We start from the raw sequence: 19,866 nt of genomic DNA, 5'->3' as shown, positions 1-19,866 counted from the left end.
CTATTCCCGTAACCCATGGCAAGTGGTGCTGGACAGTAGGCAACAACAGTAGGTGGGCTACAGCACAAGTTTTGCTTCCACTGCTACTTAATAATGAAACATAACTGGTGGAGCTAGAAACCAAAAAGGTTATAACCTGTTGGTGTAATCTTTATCAATGAACATCTCAAATAAATGCAGTGCAATACACACAATATTATCCTCTGAAAATGTGGTATAGTGGAAGGGCCCATAGCCTACAAACCATTAAGTTGCTGGTGTTGGCACATATAGAAATGTGCATGGGCTGCTTAATCATCATGTCTGTCAGTGTCACCACCCACATTTAGACCTGCATTTTCACTGCAATGTCCAGTGAGTTTAGTTGTCATAAGTAGGCCACTAAAGCTATTTAATAGTCATATAGGTATAGGACGAGCCGAAGTAGCCTATCTAAAACAGACCAATAGCCTACTAGAACTGTCTGATGGCATGTTGCTCTATTGCAAGAAATATACCAACACACCACAATGGTGGACCCTTGTCAGCATTGTAGAAGCCTATTGGTGTAGGCCTACCTCAACTACTTGCAGATATTTGATTGAATGACCCCTGAAATATATCCTCCTGCTAAATTACAATTAAAGACATCAGCAAATTGTGGATAAGGCTGTTTACATTTGCACACATATAGGCAACCACTCCACCAACTAACTTCCATATCTGCATCAAAGAGTAGAAGCTTTTATGTTATAAGGTCAACCTCAGAAGGTACTGATAAACTTTGTACAGAAGAATACTTCAGAGCTACTGCTTCTCAATGTCTTGGATTGTAGCCTCGTACAAGTCACATGCAAGACTATGCCCAATCATAAAATGGCCCTGCGTGATACTGTCTGTGGCGGTGATGTGTCTGAGTTTTTTCGTTGTTGCTCCTCCTGCCTCACGTGACTAACCTGCGGGCTGACTCAGCTGACTCGTCACGCAGCGTCAGTTCGGAGTCGCACAATTATGAAAAAGCAACCTTCCGCTGGAGCTGGAGCGGAGGCAGATTTCTCCAACGTCAACTGGGCTTTCCTTTCAAGGCTAACTGATAACACCGTCAATAGATGGCTAAAAACCACGAAACAGCTCTTCCTGAGTCTGAACGGTGAAGAGAATGGTACGACTTGATATTTCATACTTTTCTACCCGTCCTTGTAATGCTGGGGGACTCACACAGATTTGGAGCAGCAGGCTAGCTCTTTCAGTCAGACGAGTTAGTGGAATGTCTCTTGAGCAAGTCGTTGCATGCCGACTGTCAAGCCTGGGACCGATGACAATAGCTAGTAGTGCGTCCGATAAAATTAAGTTCTCTAACCGGCAAGTTACACTCTGTCGGGCTGCTAACTAGGGTTTAGCCCCATTATCCCTACCAGTAGTCAGTGAGGTGTGCAAATAATATTTAAGGGATGGGTATGTGCAATTTGCGTTACTTGCCCACTCGTGCATGCATGCTCTCACTGACTAACGTTCTCTGGTGAGCTAGCTACTTAGCTAATGTTGTTAGCTAAAGGAAAGTAAGGCTAGCCACCCAGCTCATCTGAGTTCGAAAGTAATGTTGAGTTATCATATTTGCTGTTTAACAACCCAGTGTTTGATATGGTTTCTTGGCTATTTTGTTCATATGCTAGATGGTAAATGGTCTAGGCTCTCAAGCTTTTTGCTAACAAACAACTAATTTGTAAACAACAGTTAGAATTGTCAGACTGGCTATTCATCTTGACATCAACCAGATGGCTTGCTTAACTTTATATCTTTAATCGGTTTGTCCTTGGGATCAAAATGTAATTTTAGACATGAGGATATCAGAAGGTTTAGCATTTGTATGATTACATTAGGTGACCCACGTGAAAAGGGGTAATTTGTAATTCGTATTATGACTGGTTAACGTTAATGTTTTTGTCAAAGTTTAACGTTAACATTACCGAGCTCTCCTAGCTAGAATAGATAATATTTGCTAGTCGCATGACCCTTAGTTATGTTGGTTGTCTCTCAGAAGACGCTGAGTAATTACCATAAGTTTCATCACATGCTCTTACATGATCTGTCAGTGAGCGCGCAACCCATGGAAGGACAGGTGTGCTGTCAGCGTGGCTTGCACAGGACAGTCACTTTGCACCACTCTGGCTCGCGCCAGTAGCTCAACACAATTTGGCGTCACCAACTTCCTCAGCAGCATGACTCCTGGGTGATTGATCTGACAGATTACGCGTTTGTTTCAGGGTTCAGGTTAGAAATGGTTTATCTTACTCCTATGTATTTTGTGTCATATCACAAATGTTTGGTTTGTAACTCTGGAAATACTCTAGCTCTGGAAATGTGGCATAATGTTAATGGAAATCCCTAGTAGTTGAAATCCTTACCAGAAATCCATACAAGGATATCCAACCTCATTGTTGAATTCTGGTGAAATGGCATGTCCCTTGCAGATAACACAGTGTAGGAAAACCCAGCTTTTCTGAACATGTCATTATTACTTTGTCCCCTTTTGCAGGACAAAGATATAGTTAGTGCAGTCTATGTTAATGAAGCAACAGTACGCTTTTATCCAAAATGACAAAAAAATGAGGAATAACATTCAAATTACAGCAGAGGAAAGCGTGAAGATGCTACGGTTCTATTATTAACAATTATCTATTATGATTACCATGATTCTTACAGATAGATCATACACATGTAAGGTAATCAAGAGTGGTTTATTGGTTTATTTCTAAAAACAAAAAAGTCTTATGTCTCTGACAGACTCGTCTTCGGAGGGTTGGGGGGGGGTGTTGTGTCTTGAATCAGCTGACATGATGATACAGTCTGAATGACTTCATCTACATCCCATCTTTGCATTTACAATACACTTACAATAGCAGCAGTGCATATAAAATTGGCATTGAAATCTGCCAAACAACTTCTTTGTTTGCCTGATGCCTGTGGACCTTCTCTGTGGCGTGACTGCTGGCAGGCATGTGGAGAGGTCTTTTCCCTCACACCGTAGCCTCTAAGACCATCACATGTTTCAGCTTACTCCTGCTGCTTTCCTACTCAGCAGTGGTTCTGGAAGGACGGGACCTCCGCCCCAACCATGGGTTTAGCAGTCACAGGATGGACATAAAGTGGTAAAAGGTTAAGCATAAATCAAGACTAATAGTATATAAAAATCTTGTAACCCTCCATGTTTTCTACATGCAGCTTTTGAGCACTGCAAAGCAATTACCATACCACACATAGGCCTTGTAACATATTAAGCCTTACCACTGAAGGATTATTTCTATGATCAGGTCTTGTTAGCTCTGCCCTCTTCCTGAGGTTTTGATTGTGAGACAATATTAAGGCAGTTGCCTTGATGCCATGCAGGCCATTTTCTCATGGCTGACTGCCAGTTGTGTAGAGCGACGCCCAGAAACTCTTTCTTTTAATCTGGCCTGGGGATGGGGGTGGGGGGCATAACAGATAGAGATGCTCGATAATGCAATGTAGAAGGTCAGGGGGTGAATATCAAATAGCTCAGAATAGATCAGCTGGGAGTCCAGCGCAACATCAATATCTTCTGTAAGAAAAGGGAGACCAGAGTGGATCTCACACCTGGGATGAGTTGGGCTTAACATAATCTGGACCTGTGCTGTGAATTGCTGTGCGTGCGTGTGTGTGTGTGTGTGTGTTTTATGAATGACATGCGGCATCCTCCAGTTCTCATGCTTGTGGTGGTGCGTTTCCATAAAAAGCCTTGGTGTAGGGATGCGGCACTAACAGCAGCATCCTCCTCATCAGAGCAGCGCCTGAAGGACTCGCGGATCCCGTGTGGATGTAGGGCACAGTGCACAGCTGATGTACAGTAACACTAGTTGGGCAGTTTGTACTCCTATAGCTCAGTGTGAGCAGGCAGCTCAAGCCTCCCTTTCCACCTTTATGTGGTCTCTCTGTTTGTGTGTGCGCACGTGTGTGTGTGTGTGTGTGTGTGTGTGTGTTTAGCCTTTGTGTTCATTTTCATGACAAAGCTACAATTACCCATGGAAGCAAGGCCCTCGGTTTGAAAAGGGGGAAAAAAACATAAACGTTGCAAGTATTTGTTAGAGAGAAAGAGTTTTTTTCTTTTTTGCAGTGGAGAGTTTTAGACATGTCATATGGCGTCTAGTCCTAAAGAAGCAGCGTGGAAGTTTTGTGTTTGCACTCTGCTTTATTTATAGATAAAGGGCAAGCTTAAGACCTGTAGTCACATGCTGTTGAAAACTGGTTTGTCAAGTGTGATTTCTCTAGCCTTCTTTCACAGAAAGTTGTGTGCTCTCCAGTTCACAGAATCCATTTTTATGAGCCCTTCTGGGAAAGCAGTAATTGTTGGGTTAACATGTGTTGTCAAGTTGGCATTCTTGAATAGAATGATATTTAAAAAGGGAACAAAGTTCAAAAGATTTTAAATGCTTTTTCCCTTAGATAGTGTAAGATATTGTCCCCCTACTGGTGCATTTCATCTGTAAAGGGCAGTCTAGTGTTAATATACCCCTGCTGGCTTCTGTGTTAGTTTTAGATAATTATGCACCTTTGTGCTCAGATAATGCAAGTCTGGTTAACAGACTGCACAGTTAGGTGTATGTGTGCCTGTGTGTCTGAGCGTGTGTGTGTCTGTGAATGTGAGTGAAGTGACGGGATAGATCTTATCTTGAGACAATTGCTCAAGTAAGGGCACTAGAAAGTGAGGAAGGTTAACTGTTACTGCAGGCCATTCCTCCTCCACTACAGTGTGGGAAAAAGGCTTGAGGCAGTGCCACAGTCCACCGGTGTGGGAATGAGGAGGAGCAAAGGCCCACTCGGGGGAGCCGTGTGGTCGCTGCTCCAGCGCGGCCTGCAGGCTGCAGCTCAGGGACTTTAGCCTAGCATTAGCAGCCCAATTAAGTAGTTACCGTCCTATTTAGGGACAGCTATGACATGCTACACACTAGGGGTGTAACAGTACACAAAAATCACAATTTGGTACATACCTCTTGTGTTGAAGTCACGGTTCGGTTAATTTTTGGTACAGTAAGCCTGTAAGTACTGCTAGCCAGTCGTGTAGTCTAGTTAGCTGTAGTGGGTATACTGTGATGTAGTCTAGTTAGCTGTAGTGGGTATACTGTGATGTAGTCTAGTTAGCTGTAGTGGGTATACTGTGATCAACTCCAAATGTTAATACGTATCCTTGCCTATTTTAGTTACCCTGGGAATCCAGAGTTCTCGCGGGAGCACAGTTTCAATGTGCTTAGCGAGTCACTCTGGCAATGAGTAATGATGCACGTTACTTTTGTCCCTTGTATCGCGGGGAACCAATCACATCGGTGTATCTGATATAGGCGGGCCAGAGGCGAGCTAAACAGATGACAGTCGTAGTGTTATCCAATTGCGTCGAAGTCCGGAATCAAGTCCGTAAACATTGGTCGTATACAGTCAATTGCGTGCAGTGAGATTTTCAAATGCATGCTTGGTGCCGCCCCTCGAGTTGTGCCATTACATTATTCATGGCCAGACCATTAATCTTTCGGATTTGGGTCTGGAATCTCCAGGCTAATTTTAAGTGGGTATACTGAGCTTATGATGCTTTTAAGTGGGTATACTGCATAGTTCTAGCCTGGCGCCAAAACCTCATCTCATTGAGATGCGGTCTGGGAACTACATGTACATTTTCTCGTATTTGAAATGTGGTTTACGAATGCCCAGAGCCGTTTATTGGGCGCTACGGATGTCTATCAAATTCGTCTGTACTTAGCTCATAACCGCTTCGGTGTGTCGTCATGGTCTTGCTGTCCCCCCCTCCGCTCTGTGATTGGTTCCTTCGTTGAGGTGAAAACAAAGTCCATGGAATCCAGGCTGCTTAGCAGCGTTAATAAAATAGTGTATAATCAGTCAGCATGGGAAAACCCAGGCTAGCGTAGTTCTGCGTATCACTTAGGCTAGCAGCAGTGGTGTAGTCTATCATTCACTGACAATATTGCTGATACTGAACACATATTAGCAGGAATAGTGTTTTGAAAAGGTGTCAAATGTTTTTTTGCCATTCATGAACTAAACTGACATATGGTCCGCCACTTAATATGTTTGTATGGAAACTCCCATTTGAAACATGGTCCACACGAAAAAAAGCCTACTGCTGAAGACTGCATTCGGTACATTCAGTACACATCTTTATTGAACCTAACATCCTGTAACTAAGCGGTTCGGTGCAAATACATACCTTTAAACCCCTAACACAGACAAATCGGTCTGGTTTTGAGCAGAGGCCTTTCCTCTGATACACACTAATCTCAAGATGGTTCTCGTAAAATCTGGCATGAATGGTGCCACTCATTAGCTGAAACCAGTGGAAGTGTTGAAGTGAATATGCCTATTGGTGAGGTATGCTTTCATCATTCAACTCATTGCCTTGGATTCTTTAAAAGTGCCTCTTAAGCTAATCAGGATGGTGTTTATAAAATGTGCAAAAACTTTCTGGCAAATGTTACTGTGGTTCCTGTTGGCATGGCCCCTCCAAGTAAGCTTCTTTTGCATATTGTTAAACCTTGTATGTGGGGAAGCCACTTATGAAATAATTTCCAGCGAGGGACTGCATCCTGCTGTTGTTGGGCTACTGATGATCAGTCTGAGATTAACTCAAGACTGTAGAAAGAAGTGTCTGTAGATTTTTTCCCCTGTACACCGTTAGAACACTATATGCACTTGTCCTCATACTTACTTAAATAACGTCTAATATGAGTGAGGAACGCTTCCAAATAGTAGCGCCAAGGTAGTCTGACAGAAACATGTGGCTAGGTCAGATTTGCTCTCGAGAGCACTCCCACTTTAGTGTTAGCCGTGCAAACGGGCAATCAGGGAGGCCACCTCCTTTGATGTGGAAGCCAGCCTAATGTGTCTGCATGCTTCTCCAGGTGCTGTGGTGTCCATGGCATAGATCACCCTCAGTTCCAGCCCCTCGCTCCTCTCCAATAATCTGCCTTGGCGCAGAGACATTCATCAAGCCCCAAACCTCCACTTCTCCTCACCCTTACAAATTAACCAGGGCGGAGATGTAGCCGGACGGAACCCTCTGTCTGATTGTTCAGCCTTTAACCTGGAAAAGTTCTTTTTTTTGTGTGGAAGATTCCGATACGTGGTTTTAGACTTTGACACCTGGAGCAAACCGGTCGCATGAAAACAAAAGAGTGATTAAGGGATTTGGACAGCTTGGGTGGTGTGGGCGATGCTGGAAGAACTGTGGTTATGTTCCTGTACCGAGCTTTGAAGCAGCGAGACGAAGAAGATGACTTTGAGGTACATCTGTCAGAGCGCCTGGCTCAATTTTCATTATGGCCGACGCAAATGCAATTGGCTAATTAGTATAGATATTCCTCACATGGTGTCAGCGTTTCTTCACCAGGCGGTGTGTTGAGACTTTGACATTGTTGCTGTGTGCTTGAGTGTATGTCGTGGCTCAGATGTCTTTGGGGCCCCTGAATTATTTTTGTCAAAAAACCAGAAGGTAGTGGAGCTCGAAATTTTAATTAAAAATTCTTAGGAGTTTAAATCCCTCCAGCTGTATGCAACTTCTTGCCGGAAGCAGTGCGTGGAGTGATTGAGTTTGTGCCTGTGAATGGCCTCCGCTGGACTAGGGGTACAAAGGATTTTCCCTGATTACATTTATTTGTTTATTAAGTAGTGTACTGATCCTGTAGGATTTTCAATAAAGCCTGGATTAGCGGGGCACTTATAACCTCTGCCATTTTGGTTGATTTGAGATGCGCTTCAACAATGCTGCTGCAGGAGAACTTCAGAGGGCTTTGGAATGGCTGCTGCATGCCTCTGGTTTTTATGAAATGGAAATGCTGTTTATGAATAACTGGAAGAAAAAAATGATGTTTGATTCATCTATTTAATAATATCAATTATTTTACCCACATTCGCTCTCCTGTCATTTTCCTTACTGTCCTTTGCATCTTTGTGTTTACATTAACTTGTAATCTTCCTGTTTTGCCTTTGTCTAAGCGATCTGTGATCTTTTGGTTCTGTGCAGTCCCAGAAATCCTGGATAGAAAGAACTTTCACCAAGAGGGAATGTGTATATATACTACCAGTGTCGAAAGACCCCCACAGGTATAGTATGGTTGCTTGCTCCTTATGTTCAATGACAATGCCACTGAAATGTAAATTGTGTGTCTAATGCCCAATATAAAGCACAGAAAAAATGGCATCAAGAATCTTAGTCTGTCCAAAACTCTTGTGTAACAGTCACATTGCTGACTTTCAACCTCTGCAGTTTTGCCAAACCTTGGAATGTCACACTTTCATGTGGAAAGTCTATAGAAGGATTCTATTTGGAGCTTGAGCGTAGAATCATCATTCTTTATCATTCGTTGTCTGAACAGATCAAATTCTTTGCTGTCTATCCAAACCAATAAGTTGACTATTCCTCTCTAGTCCATTGAGTTCTTGAGTGCTCAAGGCAATAAGTCAGTCAGAACATTCCAGGACCTGGAGCCTGACATTTTGTTACTGAGTGATTTGATGAACTGCTAAACTAACAGAAGTGGGGTCAAAAGAGTAGTATACATCACACACTCCAGTGTGTGATGTATACTACTCTTTTGACTTTTCAATAGTTATACTGCACACCATCAGCACCTGGAGCAAGAAGAGCTCTGCACAGGGATTTTGACCTTTAACAGAAGTGGGGGTTTGTATAAACCCTTGTTGTTAACATGAAGCAGAAATCAGTAACACGTTACCAGTAGTGTAGATTTGTTTTACACACAAGCACTATATGTGTATTGCAAATATTGATATGTATTGTTTTTCTTTATTTGTCTAGATGTCTTCCAGGATGTCAGGTCTGCCAGCAGCTAGTGCGGTAAGTGTCTGGCGTTTCCTTCATTCAGTGTGATTTTCATTATCTCTAACTACAAACCACTATAAAAAGCGCTGGCCAGTAGTTTGCCAAAGATGACTTTTATCCATCATTTTAGACAACACCATCTGTAAATGTTTTTTTAAATGCATTTTTAAATGTGTAGAATGTCTTGCTAGCACATGACCAGATTGGCTGTAACTGTAGCAGCGTTATCAGCTGAGTTTGGCCTCAGATCTCCAGTTTTAGGCAGGGCTGGTATACAAAACTGTGCACCACCCCTCTGTAGGAAGCAATTAGTTCCTGGGCTTCGAAGGCCAGGATGTAATTGTGTTCCCTACTGTTATTCAAAGCATGAAATTTGGATGGGGTTCAGCCTTTACTGGCATATACTGTATGTAGGAGGGTGTGAGGTGGAAAATCTCATGTGGCCGAAGGGTTTACGGGAACAAAGGATTCACCCTCCCCCGGCACTGATCTAGTATCAGGCCTCTGGGTTACCGGGGTCCATGACACCCAACACCACTCTAAAACAGCAGAGAAATATAAGCAAAAGTTAGACATGAAATATGCTATGTAGACTGTAGATGTATGGTTACTCAACCTTTTGTGAATGTGTTATGACTTGTTTTAATGGCAATTACATGTTATCACAACAGTGCCATTAGTTCCAGTCATTATGGAAATAAAATGTCATGTAGGACTCCTGTCATTACTGCACATGTTAAGCAGAGTTTTGTGGGGCCTCGTGTCCACAGGTGCTGCTGTGGGCGGCTGGTCAGGCAGCATGCGGGCTTCACCGCCAGCCTGGCCATGAAATACTCGGATGTGAAATTGGGTGAGAATGAGATGCCCGAGCTGGAGGAGTGGTCTATGGAGAAGCACACCGAGGAGAACCCCACCGATGCCTACGGCACCATCAACTTCCAGGGAGGATCCCACTCCTACAGAGCCAAGGTGGGCCATCCCGAGCTCAGTCAGACTGGCTCTGGGTCATCTTTAAATCACAGAGTGTTGCTTAAGCACTTTAAATAACTTGAGGACGTGACTCACTTGTGTCCTCTCTCCGCAGTACTGTCGACTATCCTACGATTCGACGCCAGAGAGTGTCCTTCGCCTAATGCTAAAAGAATGGCAGATGGAGCTTCCCAAAATCCTCATATCTGTCCATGGAGGCGTCCAGAACTTCGACCTGCATCCACGCATCAAGCAGGTGGTGGGGAAGGGCCTGATCAAAGCTGCTGTCACCACCGGAGCATGGATCCTCACTGGTGGAGTCAACACAGGCAAGACCCTCATAGCACCGCCCCGTTACCCCTCCACTCCAACAATAAACACCAGAGACCAACAACACAAGCATGATTACACACAACATTTGTCAGGAAGTTGATTGGAAAAAACATTGAAAACTTTGGATGCCAGCTTATCTAGGGTGGTGTCTGCCAAAGAGCCACTAATGGAAGACTAAGAAACAAGGAGTTAATGATACGCTTTTGGAGATGTCTCTGTGGGCCAATTATCTAACGTGATATTTACTGGGATTGGTAATGATGGCGTCAAGGGCCAGACAGGCCTAATGCTGTAGAGCAGCACTATTTTAAGAGGCTGCTAGTTTAAAAAGGCATCTGTCTTCCTGTTTAGCTGACAGTGACTGAACACACCTCTGTTTTGACTTTCTGTGGGATTTGGGAATAAGTAACACGTCAGGTGGAACTCTTGGCAGACTCAACTTTGCTGACCTGAGCTGCTGTTTTGTTTTTTATGTTGTATTTTGCAGGTGTGGCCAAACATGTTGGGGACGCCCTGAAAGAGCACTCTTCGAGATCCTCACGGAAAATTTGCACTATTGGGATTGCCCCCTGGGGGGTTATAGAGAATAGGAACGACCTCATTGGAAGAGATGTGAGTCCAGTCTCTCTCTAATGCCCTCTGGGATGTAATCCTTACTCAACACAACACAACACCACACAACACAAATGTCTCCTTTGATTTAACAATATACATAATAACATCTTGTGTAGATTATGAAGGTATTTTGCCTTAAGATATATGTGTCTCTTTCAGTGTTAAATATCGATTGTTGGCAAACATGTCTGATTGATGGTGGGCCAAGTTGTTTGGAGAACAGGTCGTCCAAAGTATTCAGACCTCTGGATTGTTTAGCCTCCTTAAAGTTGTAGAGGAAACTGTTTCTATGTAAATAGTGGCATGTGAAAAGGGATAGAAAGTCACTTAGGGGAAAACACGGGAGAAAGATAGAAAAGATAACAAATAAACAAGAGCGTGATAACCAAATGACAGCGCATGCCCTCTCACTGTGCAGGTGGTCGCCCCATACCAAACCCTGCTGAACCCCCTGAGCAAGCTGAACGTGCTCAACAACCTCCACTCGCATTTCATCCTAGTGGATGATGGGACAGTGGGGAAATACGGGGCGGAGGTCAACCTGCGGCGAGAGCTGGAGAAGCACATTAACCTGCAGAGGATCCATGCCAGTAAGGGCTCCCTTCAGCCTCATGCCCATCCACTGCTGGGGCTACTGGAGTACAGTAGTCCAAACTCTTTAGAGAAATGGCACATGAAATGTGTAAAAGCATGTTTGTGTGGGTCCTCCCTGTATCTGACTTGTCCACTTGATGCCCAGTTAAAAACACATTTTAAATCAAGACTTTTAACTTTCAAGATAAGGCATGTGCTGTGACTACATAGTCTTAATATAGCTTACTCTTAGGACTACTGCTGCTGTGAAATTGCCTCTATGGGGCCACGGCTGATCACTGTTATCACTCCAAGTTAAGTGCAGCTTAAATTGTTATTTTGCTGTTTACGGACTTGTGACCTTAAAACAGTAATTTGCCAGAGCATGCAAATGAATGAAAAATTGCTTGTTCTCTATCTATGATGTTTAACCTAGAATTATGAGTCATTTTGCAGAACTAAATATATTTGTGAGAATTGCTTAGCAATACGTTTCTTAGTGCAGTGAAAAGGTAATGGTTAACGAATACAGGACCACATAATCAGAATGAATCATTTGGAATTGATGAATGTGATGGGCCTCTTCAGTAACATCACTGACATAAACTATCAGATGTGTTTTACTGTGTATTTTGTTTATGTTAAATCCGTCAATGTAAACAAACGTGTGTGTGTGGACAGGGATCGGTCAGGGTGTCCCAGTGGTGGCTCTGATCTTTGAGGGGGGCCCCAATGTGATCCTGACGGTGCTGGAGTACCTGCAGGAGAGCCCCCCAGTGCCCGTGGTGGTGTGTGAGGGTACCGGCCGGGCCGCTGACATCCTGGCCTACGTGCACAAACAGACCGAAGAAGGAGGGTGAGTGAAGGAAACCGGCACACTACAGTGTAGCCAGCTGTCTCACGGTCAATGAAGGATTAGTAATATAGTGCTCAACAGGGCCTTTTTTTTTGGTTAAGGTTTTTAAGAGTATGAACAGCTTGTGATGAGGAGTATTGATGATTGCCTTTCAGGGGACTCCCAGACGGTGTTGAGGCCGACATCATTGCTACAATCAAGAAGACATTCAACTTCAGCCACAGTGATGCCATCCACCTTTTCCAGACGTTAATGGAATGCATGAAGAACAAAGAATTGGTAAATAATACCAATCTACACCAAGCACCATATTTAAGCCATTTTGTAACACATCATTTGTTTTGACCATAGTTTTGCTGTCCTAATAAGTATTTTTTCCCCCCATCTTCCCTTTTGGCAATATAAAAGATAACAGTCTTTCATGTAGGAGCAGAGGAGCACCAAGATATAGATGTTGCCATACTCAAAGCCTTCTTAAAAGGTAGGTGAAAACAATCTGCCGCTGAAATCTTTATTTCCTATTGCACAAATAAAGCCTGATGCTTTGTACCCTGTTATCTAATGGTGCACATTAATCTAAAGGTTTTCATGGTCCCATGTCATGCCTGTTGATAAATGAAACCTGTGATCCGTGAGTCTGTGTCCTCGTGCGTCTAATCGCACACAGATGTCAGCACGGCGGGATTGGGGTTCACTGCCCCTGTTTACATTCTGGATGGTTTCGCTCCCTAAATTAATATAGATGTGTTTTGGGAACGGTCTCCCCCCGTTGCCAAGTGGATGTGCAGGCAGGGTGATGATGTGTGGGGTGGGGGGAGCGTCCGGTCCCGCTCTGTCACACGCTCTTCCTGTGGGCCCTCATCTCTGTGGCAGCAGGGCATGTGGCCAAGCCCGCATTGGGTTTCGCTGCGCAGGGACCTCGGCCGCTGGAGCAGGCCGACTATCATCCACACAGACGAACAGTGGGAGAGCCCCTCCCTGTGGGCAGCGTTTTCCCCCCTGCATTCCACACAAGGGGACTCACTGGCAGGGAAACTCCTTAAGTTTCTGTTGTTGGACTCTTATCTTACAAAGCGTTTTTTTTTTCCCTCTCTTTTTTTCCTTTAGTTCTTTTTCTTTTTTCTTTTTTATTTCCCCTGTCGTTATTACTGCAGTGCCTGGGCCTTTGTACCTTTTGAGAGAGAACATTGCTGGGTTATTCACCTGTGTTGAGTAAACATTTCTTTGTGCCAGGCTGGTCCCGCGGATGTGCTTTTGATGTAGTCATAGTCAGGATCTAGGATAGACAATACTGTTGGTATGCCTTACTGTCCCACCTATAACCTACTTAACATGTTTGCCAATAAGCGAATTATGCCAAAACAAAAAACAAGTTTGGTCAGTCTGTCCATTTAAAGCTCTCTAGAGGGTGTGCTTGAGAGTTTAAATATTTCTGTCAGTGCTCTATTATTGTTGGTGAACCAGTAAGGCATCCCTTTCTTGGCCCCTTAAGACAACACAGCAGGCTGAGAGCTTTTGCCCACTTTTGTTAACCCCACAGGGCTAGTTTTTAATTTTTTAACTTTCCCAACTTTTCCACATCATTATGCTGTCATCCCATACAATCTTTATATCTTTCTCAATCTTTATATAATCTTTATAGATTTGCTTGTATGTGTTGTGAAAAATAGTGCTGCCCTATTTTTGTCCTGGTGCTTCATTGTAAACTGGCAGCAGAAAAAAAGTCTAGGGGAATAGCGCTTTTGTTCTGGTGTCTGAAGGAATGAAGGAATTCTACAATGAAAGCTTTCAATGAAGTATACTTGTTTTAAGTAATCACTCTTCTGCCAGTTAATGCAGATACAGCAAAAATGTACAATGCTTATACATTTAATTGGGGAAAAAAACACATATCCTTATATAATGGATAATCCTTAATTGTAGTCCATTAAATATGGGCAGATTGCTAGAGAAGGGAGGGAACCTAGCCCTGGACTAAAAGGTGCATGTATAAAATCGACTTTAAGGCTGCAGTACCAGATTAATCTTACTATCTATCTGATTGTAGTTCATCACTTGTTCATTAATGATACAGTTTAATCAAGTCGGCTTCCTTTCTTTCTGCAGGCACAAGTGCTTCTGCCTTTGACCAACTCGTCCTAACCCTGGCCTGGGACCGAGTGGACATAGCTAAGGATCATGTGTTGCTGTATGGACAGCAGTTACTGGTATGTGTTTTTTTGGCAGCAAAAAAAGTTTGCTCAAGGAATATTTATTCTTTTATGAATACGCCATCTTATCCTTTATGAATATGCCAACAGGCATTTATGACTGTTCATAACTGAAAGGCTATCTTGAAAGTAGTTCTATTAGTTGTGATATCTTACTGAATATAGCAGTAACATAAAGTCAAAGTAGTTGTGCTAAATGAGAAGTTCATTGGATTAGATAAAAATCTAATGTTCATGTTTTAGGTTGGGTCTTTGGAACAAGCCATGTTAGATGCCCTTGTAATGGATCGTGTGGACTTTGTCAAGCTGCTTATTGAGAATGGGGTCAGCATGCATCGATTCCTAACTATCAATCGTCTGGAGGAACTTTACAACACGGTAAATCAGTGTGATTTATATGTTTTTGATTAAATGGACAGAGGCCACCAGATTAAGGCAACATTTTTGTACTTTATTCAGAGTAAGAATTTTCTTGGCTTCAACCCCATTGATTGATGTTCTGTCTTTTCTCCATTTAGAAACAATTACCAACAAATCCAACTCTCTTTCATCTTGTCAGAGATGTCAAACAGGTGTGACATACCCTATTTGTAATTCATTAAACCATGAGTGTTAAATCTTTGTGCCTTCCTCCTAACCTTTTTATCCTTCTGTAAAGGGTAACTTGCCACCAAACTACAAAATAACACTAATTGATGTGGGCCTCGTCATTGAGTACCTCATGGGTGGAACTTACAGATGCAACTATACAAGAAAACGCTTTAGAATAATCTACAACAACCTTCATGGAAACAATCGGGTAAATATCTGTGGTTTTTCCAAAACTAACCAAAATTATCCACATAACGTTCCACATTGTTTTATGATTGTTATTAATAGTGCTAACAACGGGAAATTAATAAAAAGCAGTACGGATGTGGAAACGGATTTTGTTTTTAGCGCTAAATTCCAGGTCATTTTTAGTTTAACTCCATCACCAAAGTATGTGGAAAATATCCAGTGGAGGGTTGAAATGGGAAGAACTGGAACAAGCTTAGAAATGCCCAAAACAACAGATATTTGTCAGACATAAGACATTATTTGGTATCTCTATAGTGTTTCCATTTGACTGGAATGTCAGATGTTTATACTTTTCTAAAGCTTACTTTGAAACAAGAGCACTGACATCTTCTGACTTTATTTGTTGTCAGCGGTCTGGTCGCCATGCACCCAGTGGCTCCAACCTCCGCAAGAGCCACGAGTCCTTCAGCATTCAGGCAGACAAGAAAGAGAAGACCAGGCACAATCACTTCATCAAGACTGCTCAGCCTTACAAGCCCAAGGTGAGTTCCACGTGTCTGCCTCCATCATGGATTCCTATTCTTCCTCTAACACCTATCTTCTCTGGTCTTTGTGGACTTGCCAGACTTGTTCTCTTGCTTCTGCTACCAGTTCTGCATTCTTCAACTTCTTGGAGTGTTAATGATTTAATTATCTCGTATCGCTGTATTTTCTAGCTGGAATCCACGACTGAGCAGGCCAAGAAGAAGAGCAAAGAGGACATCGTGGACATTGACGATCCCGAGACTCGGCGTTTCCCCTACCCCTTCAACGAGCTGCTAGTGTGGGCCGTGCTGATGAAGCGGCAGAAGATGGCCCTCTTCTTTTGGCAGCATGGCGAGGAGTCCATGGCCAAGGCCCTGGTGGCCTGCAAGCTGTGCCGCTCCATGGGCTACGAAGCCAAGCGCAGTGATGTGGTGGACGACACTTCAGACGAACTGAAGGATTACTCCAAGTGAGTGGTCTTCCCAGTGATAGAGAAAGTTAATTATCTGATTGGATCTTTTATGGAATTTAAGAGACAGGGATTTGGAGTTGTCTTTCCTGGTTATGATTCTCAAGGTGAAATAAGTGGGAGAGTAATTATTTTTTTTCAGTGGGGGGTGTTTTTGCGTTTGAGCCATGTTTTTGAATTGATTGCTTTTGTCCTTGCAGTGAATTTGGCCAACTGGCTGTGGACCTGCTGGAGGAGTCCTTCCGTCAGGATGAGACCATGGCCATGAAGCTGCTGACCTACGAGCTGAAGAACTGGAGCAACTCCACCTGTCTGAAGCTGGCCGTGTCCTCGCACCTGCGGCCCTTTGTTGCCCACACCTGCACCCAGATGCTGCTATCCGACATGTGGATGGGTCGTCTCAACATGCGCAAAAACTCCTGGTATAAGGTGCCTATTCCAGCCATATTGGTCTTCTCCTTAACCAATAGCTTGATGTGGATAGTGTGTCTTTCCGTAAGTATGTCAAATGTATCTACATTGCATGTTTTAGGTCATTTTGAGCATTTTGGTCCCCCCTGCCATCCTTTTGTTGGAGTACAAGACAAAAGCAGAGATGTCGCACATCCCACAGTCTCAGGATGCCCATCAGATGGAGGACAGTGACCACAACCTACAGAATCCAGTGGAAGACATCCAAATGGTATGGATCACCTACCCAATAGGAACAAGTTTGGGCTTTTGTAATGACAGTTGTAGTATAACTACATATAATACTACATTGCGTAGGCATTAAAGTAAATGTTTGTTTCCAGGATGTTTTCAAAGAAGTTCGAATGAACGACAATGTTGAGGTCAAGAATGAGCCCGAGGTCCATGTGCGTTCCAGGAGGTTACCCATCACCAGGAAATTCTATGCATTCTACCACGCTCCCATTGTGAAATTCTGGTTCAACACGGTACGTATGCCCGAACGCCCTGCCCCACGGCAGCCTGAGAATAGCGAGCATCATGGAAAAGCAGCAGGCTCTCTGTGATTGCAGCAGGGCCATTGTGCGCCCCAGGCCGATTTCCAGCACTGTCTCAGGCTGCTTGTTTACCTTGTCTCGCTTGATGGAGTGTTGTTCACCTCCCCCTTAGAGCTGTGGAGAGCTGATCGTATCAGTGAAACACTCCGCCACATAATACTGCTGCTCCATGGCACTGGGGGACTTCAACTAAAGGTCCCTTGGTCAGTTTTAAAGCCAAAGAGTCCCACGTCTGGCTGCACACTTTAGTGATAAATCACCACCACGGACAATTAATTAACTCAGATTTCCGCCACTTAGCAGTTAACCTCAAATAATCCCGAAGTGTTTCAGTGTAAAGACTTGGCTTTACATGCTGGCTTTGTGTGCTCTGGCTGCAGGAGTTGTGTGTGTGTGTGTGTGTGTGTGTGTGTGTGTGTGTGCTTATTAGTTTATTCTATTGCTTTCTTTGGAAGTAGGTCAGTCTTGCCGATTATCTCCATTTACCAGGGAAAGCCAATTCATTAATAACTAATGTAAATTGATTTCTGCATGATGTCTTATTTGATATTTACATTTGAATCTTCAATTTGTTAAAAGGCGAGTCATTAATGAGGATGTTTGTTTGATGGGCCCAAGGATATTCATTTGAATAAAATGTATTGATTGTGGTCTCCTATAGGAGTGAGCCAAGAAAAGTAATTTGCTCAGCCTGTAGGTGCTTCTATTACTCTAGACCTCCTGCTGTGAAATGATTAAACAGGAGAGTTCTGAAGACATCACAGTTGGGTAAGATGTACAAGAAGTTCCACTGATGCATCTGTCTTATCTACTGTGTTCTCTTTTTCTGTATCAGTTAGCTTACTTGGGCTTTCTGATGCTGTACTCGTACGTTGTACTGGTCAGAATGCCAGCGTTCCCTTCACCACAGGAGTGGGTGGTCATCCTCTACATATTCACGTCTGCCATTGAGAAACTACGTGAGGTACTTGACCCTTGGGTTCCATCTGCGTTATTGTACAACTTGCATGACCATGAATGAAGCAGTGCAGTTTGTTATAGTGTGATGTGTTGCTCTTCTGAGGCCTTCACTCAGTGTTTGTTTTCTTTCTGTTTTGTCTCCACGCAGATGTTTATGTCTGAGGCTGGGAAGATAGGTCAAAAGATCAAAGTCTGGTTCAGTGACTATTTTAACATATCAGACTTTGCTGCAATCGTGTCTTTTTTTGTGGGATTCGGTTTGAGATTTGGAGAAGATGATGTCTTTATTGCTGGAAGAACTATGTATTGCTTGAATATTATATTTTGGTACGTGCGTCTCCTTGATATCCTGGCCGTGAACCAGCAAGCTGGACCATATGTTATGATGATCGGCAAAATGGTACGTCGCTTTTATAATGTTTTATTTTTCTGGCTTTGTATATAACGTGTTTAAGCTGTTGCATTTACATTTAACAACATAGAACACATGTATAACAGTTTTACATGCTATAACCACAATTAATACTAGAGGCTAAAGCAGAATTGCTAAACTGGCACTAACCATTGGCTTTTGCTGCACTGGCAGGTGGCCAACATGTTTTACATTGTGGTGATCATGGCGATAGTGCTTTTGAGCTTCGGCGTCCCCAGAAAAGCCATCCTGTACCCGAACGAGACTGCCTCATGGACACTGGCCAAAGATGTGGTCTTTCAGCCATACTGGATGATGTATGGTGAAGTGTATGCATATGAAATCGACGGTAAGGAGGACTATGATGGTGAGGGAAAGGGATTTTTTTATTACAGACCTTTCAGGCACAGCATGGGATGCTGATTAGCACCAACACATGGGAATCATACCTCCACAATGGCCTAATCAAAGAGCCTCTTCACCCCCCACTGTCCCACCGCACTGGTCATAGCCCAGTGGGGACACCAGGTTGCCTGCCACCTACTGTAGATGCACATTTCCCCACCCAGCTGAGGCATTCTCTGGAGTAAAATGTACCTCGAAGTCACGTAAGCAGTATGCGTGAAAATTCCTCTCTTGGATAAAGGGCTGTAGAACATGAATTTCAAGTCTGAATTTCACCTGAAGATAAGTCTGTGTGAGGTTTTCATGATGGTTGCCTGTAGCTCTGAGATTTAGTGACCCCCTTCCCTCCATTCATTTATATGTTTTGCAGCTAGCTGGTTCAAATACATACATTCAACCAATGTACAGTATGAGCACAGCACAAATGAGCAATGAAGGCACACTGGCGCCATTTTATGTTGTGATTTCCCCTTAGCATAGATCAATTTGACTTGGGAAGTGTATCACACATGTGTCCTTTTGAAAATGGAGTATCCAATTTCAACCATCTGTCCTTGTCGCATAATAACATAGAGGACTGTTGTCCTGGCTACTGGTGTGCAGTTGGATACTGGACATGTACAAGGATGAAGGCTCTCATTTCATTCTCTGTATTGATTGTAAATAAACCTCTTACAAAAACTAGACTACAATGGCAGAATAGCCTTTAAATGAATGGAGAGGATGGAGCAAATCTCAGAGCTGTCACCAGGACCAAGGGGCAAACAACAGACCAAGGTACACAGACTTATTTCAAGGGTCTAAACACAAAGCTGCACATTCTACAAACTTCTCTGAGCCTTTAAGGTATTTTGACAGATTTTCTGCACCAAACCATGTCAGCAGTCGTGCACACCAAATATATTATTCT

General features: G+C 43.3%; 1 protein-coding gene across 5 annotated transcripts in view; it reads left to right on the top strand.

Annotated features, from left to right (window-relative positions):
- Positions 1-973: 973 nt before the first annotated feature.
- The window catches only part of trpm7 (transient receptor potential cation channel, subfamily M, member 7), a 32,244-nt gene continuing 13,351 nt past the window's right edge, over positions 974-19,866 (top strand). For 4 of the 5 annotated variants that reach the window (XM_048262795.1, XM_048262793.1, XM_048262792.1 and 1 more), the window contains exons 1-22: positions 974-1,141; positions 8,024-8,103; positions 8,819-8,857; positions 9,613-9,811; positions 9,927-10,140; positions 10,632-10,756; positions 11,178-11,349; positions 12,014-12,188; positions 12,344-12,467; positions 12,597-12,669; positions 14,295-14,395; positions 14,642-14,776; positions 14,917-14,970; positions 15,057-15,197; positions 15,589-15,720; positions 15,895-16,172; positions 16,373-16,601; positions 16,705-16,854; positions 16,967-17,110; positions 18,015-18,143; positions 18,288-18,539; positions 18,726-18,900. In XM_048262795.1, the coding sequence (XP_048118752.1) occupies positions 1,139-1,141; positions 8,024-8,103; positions 8,819-8,857; positions 9,613-9,811; positions 9,927-10,140; positions 10,632-10,756; positions 11,178-11,349; positions 12,014-12,188; positions 12,344-12,467; positions 12,597-12,669; positions 14,295-14,395; positions 14,642-14,776; positions 14,917-14,970; positions 15,057-15,197; positions 15,589-15,720; positions 15,895-16,172; positions 16,373-16,601; positions 16,705-16,854; positions 16,967-17,110; positions 18,015-18,143; positions 18,288-18,539; positions 18,726-18,900 (3,124 nt within the window). In that variant the 5' untranslated portion in view covers positions 974-1,138. Of the gene's footprint in view, positions 1,142-2,180; positions 2,251-8,023; positions 8,104-8,818; positions 8,858-9,612; positions 9,812-9,926; positions 10,141-10,631; positions 10,757-11,177; positions 11,350-12,013; positions 12,189-12,343; positions 12,468-12,596; positions 12,670-14,294; positions 14,396-14,641; positions 14,777-14,916; positions 14,971-15,056; positions 15,198-15,588; positions 15,721-15,894; positions 16,173-16,372; positions 16,602-16,704; positions 16,855-16,966; positions 17,111-18,014; positions 18,144-18,287; positions 18,540-18,725; positions 18,901-19,866 lie in introns of those variants that run through there. The other variant, XM_048262794.1, reaches the window with a different exon arrangement.

The sequence above is a fragment of the Alosa alosa genome, chromosome 14, assembly GCF_017589495.1.
Source record: "Alosa alosa isolate M-15738 ecotype Scorff River chromosome 14, AALO_Geno_1.1, whole genome shotgun sequence".
NCBI classification, from domain to species: domain Eukaryota; kingdom Metazoa; phylum Chordata; class Actinopteri; order Clupeiformes; family Clupeidae; genus Alosa; species Alosa alosa.
This window is presented reverse-complemented; position numbering and strand designations above follow the sequence as displayed.